At 37.8% G+C, this 8525-nt stretch overlaps 1 protein-coding gene across 1 annotated transcript in view; it reads right to left on the bottom strand.

Moving 5' to 3' along the window:
• LOC132650716 (vomeronasal type-2 receptor 116-like) overlaps positions 1-7565 on the bottom strand; it is a gene marked incomplete at its 3' end in the record, with an annotated part of 25427 nt that extends 17862 nt beyond the window's left edge. Inside the window, exons 1-3 of the mRNA XM_060376055.1 lie at positions 7399-7565; positions 1851-2142; positions 1-569 (exon numbers count right to left, since the gene is read on the bottom strand). The exon at positions 1-569 is cut by the window's left edge and continues 232 nt beyond it. Coding sequence (XP_060232038.1) covers positions 1-569; positions 1851-2142; positions 7399-7565 — 1028 coding nt within the window. The remainder of the gene's footprint in view (positions 570-1850; positions 2143-7398) is intronic.
• Positions 7566-8525: the final 960 nt, after the last annotated feature.

Genomic DNA, 8525 nt, shown 5'->3' with positions numbered 1-8525 from the left:
TTGTCAATCCAGAATTTAGAGAAGTAAACATCTTCTGGGTAATGTGAGGGTGTAAGGGCTTCAAGAAAGTGCTTAAAGCCAGGGATAATTCTCTTCTTTAAAAATGAGAAGCTTCCACTGAATAGGTTTCTCAAAACATGTTTTTTAGTTATTGTAGTTGAGTGTGACTTTGCCAAGATCCACACCTTTCTGTTTAAAAAGATATAAATGTCTACACAGAAGAACACCAAGTCATCTATATCACCATAAAATAAATTCACATTTACTGGTGTACGTTGTTTAAAGTTCATCAAACCATAACCATATCTTACCCTATAGTTCCACTTATCTGGGAGTTTTTCTGTAAAAGCCACACAGATATCTTCTGGTACCAACTTTACTTTCAGGTCAGAGAGAAACTCCCTTCCTCTCTGATCATCAGACACAATGAGCCCCAACCACTTCCAGCCAAAGTGGAGCAATAAAGAGATCAGCCCTTGGGCTAGACCTCTGTCTTTAGTAGACATCTGATAAAGGGATGGGAATGTATCTTTGTCACTAAGCATGGAATCAAACGGTCCATATGTGACCTGAAGAAGCAAAGAAAAAAAAGTGATTCTGAGTTTCAGGTATCTGGAATCAACACCCTGAGTGAGGAAGTGACTTCATTATTCACATATGAGGGTTAAAGGACTGAATAAGGAAGATGTCTTCTGTGAAATTAGCTTGTCTCTCAATCATATAGTAGAACTCAGTCTTTTCAAATACCATAATCTCCAAAGTTACTAAGATGTCTGAAGCAGCCAATAAATAAACAATAAGCTGTTCACTGGCTTTGAGAGGCACCATAGAGCTCTGTTGTTGCAATAACAATGCAACAGAGTATCTGATGGAGAGAAGGATGGCAGAAAGCATTAATAGGTTCTTTCCAGTCACATGACACCATATTTCTGAGAACCTTCATCTTCAGGAAAGCAAATATGGAAAGAGATTATCAAAGGTTTTAGAGATTCAGTTTCGTAAGTTAAAATGGTGCAAGTTCTGGTGAAGATCTGGGGCCACGTTACTAGGGGTTATTACATCATCCCTCTAAATAGATTTGATAGAGACAAAACTCAGACAGATGTAAATTATTTTCTTTTATTTTTTGTTACATTAGGTTTCAATACATTTATAAATTGTTTAACTGAGTGATAACATTGAGAGTTACCGTGTGGGTTTTTAAATCTTGATTATTGCTGACTCTTATGCTCACCAAGTATTTTCTCTATTTGGAGTAATGCCTGCTGACAGATGCATTTCTTCAGTGTAGCCTGGTAAGAGTAAATTGTGATGATACAGCTAAGTGGTTGGTCTCTGAGCGTGCAATTCTGAGATCAACTTTCCTGAATGAGATCATTAAATCCTTAAAAGATTTTCATCGGTGATGGCGTTAAAGATTATTCCAAATTTAGCTACATGTCCTGGAATTTCTTTTTCCACATGTCATATATTGACAACTGTAGGAATTTTGAGATGTTTATATGCTAGATTGGGTAGTTAGGTATCTTTGCTGAAGAATTTGACTTATGATCAAATGCAGAATGCGTATCCACAGTACATCATCCATTGTTTGGAAACAGAATCCTGGATACTACTAAGTGATCTGCTTAGAAATTCCCAGAATTTGCTGTTCATGCTTTTTATCACACTGTATCATCTGTCAATTATTGCCATATCAAAATAATTCATTCACTGATATTTGAAATCTGCCTACACTAAACATAATCCACTTTTCTGTTCTTTGTTTGTTTGTTTGTTTCGTTATTGTTTTTTGCTTGTTTTGTCATATCTAAGATGTGATTGTGCTTAAAAATATGTGGCTAACTTACTTGTGGGACATTGTAGAGCTCTGAAAGTGTTGCAATTGCAGCAGAAAATTCTGGCTTGTTTCCTGAAATGAGTCCTAGAGCTTTGTGTTGAGTGTTGCACTTGTAGTTAGGGATATACTCACTCCTTCCAGACAGCCACATCAGAGGGCCCTCCAAGGTTTTTTTGTTAGAATTAAAGGCATTGTAGACGTGGAAACCCAAGCTCATATTGGGAAGTAGGTTTGAGTCCTTGTTGATCTCTTCAATGGCAAAGTATAAGGTCAGCAAATATTGATAGTTTCTCCATTGCGATCTAAACCAGAGGAACAGAATGATGGGTATTGTCAGTACATTTTTCTCAGAAATTCTTTATCAAATACAGGAGCCTAGAGGTCCTAGCCCTTGACTTTTACTATGACATGTAAATCTTGGGTGAATAAGACCTTGACAACTCAGGAACATCATGTAATGTCTCCTAAGCTCTAAGAACTTGAACTGTTTCTAATATTTTTTCGTGTACATTGTGTGCATAAAATGTCACTGCTTGTATCCCATGAGTACTGAACACATATGTGCTTATGATGTTTCAGCACATGGAAGCACTGCATTATATGGAAGAGTCACTAAGGTGTTCACTAAGAATATGAGTAAGAGCTTCATATCCTTTTCTTTTGTAATGATTCAATTTCACACCCACTTATGAAAATTCTAACAAGTTTATATGCACTCCTAGTGTTAAACTGTCTCTTTGTGAAATAGACAGATGCCCAGGCATCTATCTATAGATAGACCACTTTGAATAGAAGCCAGCATGAGTTCTCAGTGCCCACAGGGTAGCCTTGGAAACATGTGTAGCTCCAGTTCATAAGATCCCTTCTGGCATTTTTGGCCACCAGGCACACCTGTGGTATGCACACATATATAAGAAGTTAAGCTATCAAGTACATGAAATAAAAATAAATAAGTGTGTGCAAAATAATGTTATTAGGTCTTGAAAAATGACTGATATGTTATGACTAGCTGCTGCTGATTCAAGTCACAGTAGCCAGTTTGAGGTTGCAATAATGTGTAACACCAGTTCTAGGAGATCCATGTCCTCTACTGGCCTCTGAAGGGACCATGCACACAAGTGGTTCACACACAAACATGTAGACAAAACACTTGTTAACATAATGTAAAAATTAATAACTCCTTACAAAAATTCAAAAAGTAGTAAAAAAGTAGTAAAGAAAAGGTGTTTCTCTAAGCTTGCAGATTAAATGAATGAGTAGTTTCCTGCTTAAGGTGTGGGGGGAAAGTAAGTTAAAGTAGTATATAAAAGATAGGAAAACCCCAAGTACATTAAGACAGTACAAAAATGCTCACAATGGGAGAAAGTGGAACTTTGTTGCAGGTAGGTGGGTTGAACTTTGTTACACATAGCCTTCAGTGATTGGGGATAGATGCTCAGAAGCTTGTTTCAAAACCTGTGGTATATAAGAGTCTGGGTGACCCTAATAGAGGGAGCTTAGCAGAAATCATTAGCCTGAAGTCCACTGAGTTCTACTGAAGGAAGGATTATGCCTTATGACCTGCCATCACCAGAAAGAATTTCCATTTTGTTGTACTACATTAATCTGAGATCTGTGTCTAGATGTTATATTAAGAGAGAATCTATTGGGCAAAAACAAGCAATTAGTAACAACCAAGAGAAAGAGAATTATTCTTACCCAAGGATTGTCCTGTACCAAATATTGAACTGTATGAATGTATACATATATCAATGAGAACTCCTGGAAAGAGCTGTGTCTGCAAAGACTGGCTATGAAAACTTCATTGATATGGAGAGAATGCAATGTTGTAGTGTGAGAGGCTCATTACCATCATGTGGGCTACCTGCAGCACCCTGAGTAGCCATTTCTTGGACATCTCTGTGGTTAAGACAATAGCTACATTGATATCTGTATCTGTATCTATATCTATATATCTCCTATGGCTGATGAATAAAGTCATTTTGGAATGTAGTAACCCAGCACATTCCTGGCTTTTGCCAATCTAAAAGTCAAGAATGAAATCACATAGCCATCTTGGGCCTGTATGATAACTTGCCCCATTTTGCTGTCAACAACCTCTCTGAGGTTTTCAGTGAGGTATTGGATTTATAGTTTTATTTATTCCGTTACTATGAAAAATACATGAAGCTGCTTCCACACTGTTATCATGGAATTTTGGATAACCTAAAGTGTGTTCACAGACTCTCAAATTTATTAAAAAAAGAAATTCTCTTTTTTTTTTCATTTGAGCTGATGGCTTATGTTTTTCCAATCACATAAAAGCAATACTAAAGTCTAAAGAATCGATTCAGTTGGTTATATGTATACTTATTCATTTATTTTTGTGTGACCAGAACTCCACAAGATCATCAGGGCCAATCAACCAGGGCCCAGAGGGTCCAAAGGAGTCTGATGGACAATGCATTGTCTCAACCTAGGCCCTCTACATATTAGTACCTGATGTGCTGAGTAGGCTTCATGTGGGCCCACTAGTTAGTGGAGTGGACATGGACTATATTTTGTTTGTTGATCACTTTCCCCTGATGGAAATGCCCTAACAGATCACAAGGGAGTAACACAACTTCAGTCATCATAAGACTATAGGGGCTGGGGTGTGTAGGTAGGGGGGCAGAAAAGTGGAGGAGGAGATGGAAGGATATGGATTGGGAGGAGAAGAGGGTGGGGCCTATGACCAAGATGTAAATTGAATTAATTAATAAAAGTATTCAAGTGAAAAATATGGTGCTAAGTTAGATGCTCTCCCTCAAAGCCCTCAGGGAGTTCTGTTGAGTATAGATATAAGGGATGTAATGAAAACCATTTCTCTGCCAAACATTTTTAGTTGGTAGCTAAGATAGACAGAAATGGCCTTTCCTTTGATCATATTTCAAATGTGGTAATGCTGACAACTGAACCATGAATTGCCACATGATTCACCCAACAATAAATCCCTGCCCAACCTATGAATAATATTGAGTTAAATGCTCTACTCTGCCTGGCCAAGGTAGGTTTCTCTTCCCAAGTTCCTGATCCTTAAAAAAAATTCTCAGGCCTCACAAGTCTGATGTTTGGAAGCTCATGATGCCTTGTGTGGCAGCTGGAGTCAATGTTGTTTTGTTTGGCATCCAAAGACTCTCAACCACTGCTCCCTACAAAGTCTTTGAGAATGCCATGGAGGACCCCAGACTGGGTGCCCAGTAAGTCTCTGTCCTTTTAACTGATATAGAGACCATTTGGATTATACTTCCTGCTCAAATTTACCCCTATCAGATCTCTTGTCATGTTCACAGCAGGTTGTCACTATAGAAGTTTAGCAGAATTTGTGAAACTTTAGGCAGCTCCTCTGAACAATGCTGCAGCTGCATGGTCACTCCATATCATACATGAAAGTCAAACCTTGTTCTTTTCTACAGATACTACATTCTTTGCTGAAGAAGGCATTACCTTGCTGACTTCACACTGAATATGCTAATCTCACAAAATTAGATTTAAATGAAATTCAAACTGATACCTACTAATACCTAACAGTTTACATTTTATGGTTCTTTCATTTAAAGGAACTTGCTTGTCAATCATTTCTCCCAGTTATCAGACAAATCTTCCTCCTGGTAAATGCATGGATGTTGGAAACAAACACTTTAAAGTTGATGGAATTTTTGAATGTCTAAGAAAGGGATTTAAGGTATGTAAATGCAAGTTGTAAATGTCTGAGGAAGTGGTTTAAAGTATGTGAAAATGAGATTAAAGAGTTGAAAATTTCAGAGTTTGAAAATATTAATCAGTGGAGTTTTGATATGCTATGAAAAACACCAGATGAAAGCACTGGTTAATCTCATAGCTACAGGATCAACCTTTTTAATGTCCTTTCATTCCTGCTGAAGATATACTTCAGTGCTTCTAATTGTACTGAAAGCTTATCTGTCATTATGTATTCAGAAGGAGGAAAGACTGTTCGGTTTTTAGCTCAGAACCATCCTTTTTTGGTGCCCCAGGTTATCTGTAAAGCATCAGTCTACTCCAACTGTTTACAAACACTTGTTATCTACTTTTCCTACAGTAAGAATTTCAGTGTAGATTATGAATTGTGGTCATGTTCATATATTTAAAACTTTCATATCATTGTGTAGACTTTAAAAACTATTATTTAAACTTCAAGAAATTGAGACTTGATCTACCTACCAAAGGTCAAACAGAATCTAGATTAAGATATCTGTCAATTAATAATTCAGTCTTTTCTGTCTTTTGTCTATTTCTGAGGATGGGCTATTTTCTTCCTGTTATGTTGGGATTCCTTCTCTTTCTGGTGCAGTGGGCTACTGGTTTCTCTATCTTGTGAAAGCATTCTTAAGAGTTCTTTACTTTCAGAAAAAATTAGACATCCTGTTTTTTGTTTTTTGTTTGTTTGTTTTTTTTCCTATTCAAGTACTCCGTAACAATACAACTACCAGGACCTTAGGCTAGTATGTTTGTTTCCTGCTAAGAGAAGAAATATGTATTGCATTTTTATGAAGAAACTTTTCAGCAAAGGACTAACTTAATCCCAAAATTGATGTTCAAATGAACATATGTACCAATTATAGCATCAACTGGAAAACAGTAATATCGAAAAGCCTAATGAGTCCTCCACACTATCATAAATAACAACAACCTAACTCATAGTTTCTCAGAGAGATAAAATGGCAGATGAAAACTTCAGAAAGTAAAGAGATGATAAACAGAAAAGAAAACAGAACAAAGCAATGAATTCAACTAGGCACTGAGACAAGAATCAGCAGTCTCCACCAGAACTTGGATGAGGGGGGATATAACAAACAGCTGTACACAGGAAAGACTGAGTACCATAAAAGACAAAACGGAGATTGTGAGGGAGAAGAAAGATATATAGAAAGGCTTCAAATGATAATCATAAAATCTCCTGTCTAATAACAGAACACTGAGTTTCCAGCACAGCTAACTAAGCAGAGGACAGAAAATGGGCACTAATGACATGAATTTCAGAACACCACATTACAATAACGACGATAAATAAACAAGTTATAAGTATGACCACAGTGTCTAAACTCTGAGTTAATTTAAAGATACTAAAGCCAGAACACATGAAACCAGAGATTCTAAGATTTGTACTGAGGGCATAGGGATATTCAAGTTACTTTAGCAGGAACTCTCCAAGTCTCTGGAAAGAAACAGATATTAAAGCAAAAGACATTAAGATGGCCAAATAGATCTGAGAGGAATGGAAACTTATCTTGACATATTAGCATCAATGTGGTAAAAATTCATAAGTCTGACCATGGTGGAATCACACCATGTAGCAGACACAAAAGTTGGTGGTTTCTTTCCCTGATTTATTTCTGGCTGGAAATACAACAAAGAGAACTGGAAATGTCTGTAGCTACACAATGAAGCTGGAAAATGTGAAACTATTTTTCACATTGTTCTGTCACTAGTTCATCATTCTCAATGGAATTACACATGTTTATCAGATAATGTACTATCTTGTAGCCAGAACAACCATAACACTTCAAATAAGTACTCACAGAAAGGTGTTCCATAAAGGAGTTGATCCTTTGACAAAAATGTTCTGGACCTCTCTGTGGTGAACAAGTGGGATGTGAATGGGGATAAATGTACCAAGAATAATGTCTGCCTCCATGTAAGTGCTGGGCTTCCAATAATGATTACAATTAAGCAGGGACATCCCCATTGACATATACACAGGTTGCAGGAAGAGGCTGAGGCAAAGCAAAGGAAGGGACATGTCAGGCTGTTCACTAAACAGAGACAGTCCCCTGCATCCAGGTTGATCCAAGGAGATTATTGGCTGAGGTCTGGAACAGGCTCAGACCTCCACATGTGAGGGAAGACTTTGAATGCTACAGCTGCTTCCTACAGTTGCTTCAGGCACTCAGGCTGTGCATACCCAATGATTCTCATGACAGGCCAGTGCACACAATGCAGCAAAGTCCAGAAAACTGGGGGTCACAGTGCTGAAATATTTCTATCACTGTAGCCAGACTTGCTCAGAATTTTCTGTCTTTTCATTGTTCTATTTCCCTTTCATCCATGTGCTCTGGGGATTCCATAGTCCTGGGGCTCTGCACCTGGTTCCCCTATGTGGGTGAAAAACATGTTTGATTGTTTTGTTCTTTCCAAACCTGTATGATTTCATCATGGTCCACAGTGACTTTGGAGAGCACCATAGTCTGAGACAGAATTATAGGTCATCAAAAAACAACTTGTTTGGTTGGGATTGCTATTGTGAAAGGTAGTTTGAACATCTGTTTTCTCCTACTAAGGGATCAGGGGAAGTCACTGGCATAAACTTGATTGTGTATCCCTTGACCACTTCCCCCAGTTGAGGTAGATTTACTAGGCCACAGTAAAAGAGGGTCCAGACAGTCCTGATGAGACCTGATAAGCTAGAGTCAAGTTGTAGTGGAGAGAGCCTCCCCTATCAGTGGACTAAGAGAGGGACATTGGGGGAAGAAAGAAAGAAGGTGGGACAGAGAGAAGAGGGAGGGGGCAACATCTGGGTTACAAGGTGAATAAAATGTAATTAATAACAATGATGATGATGCTAATGAAACAAGTCATCAAAACAAAATAGATGATTGTTAACAAAAGCCATAGCTGCATTCCACAAAGCACATACCTAAAACAACCA

This window comes from Meriones unguiculatus (genome assembly GCF_030254825.1).
Source record: "Meriones unguiculatus strain TT.TT164.6M chromosome 13 unlocalized genomic scaffold, Bangor_MerUng_6.1 Chr13_unordered_Scaffold_28, whole genome shotgun sequence".
Classification (NCBI taxonomy): Eukaryota; Metazoa; Chordata; class Mammalia; order Rodentia; family Muridae; genus Meriones; species Meriones unguiculatus.
This window is presented reverse-complemented; position numbering and strand designations above follow the sequence as displayed.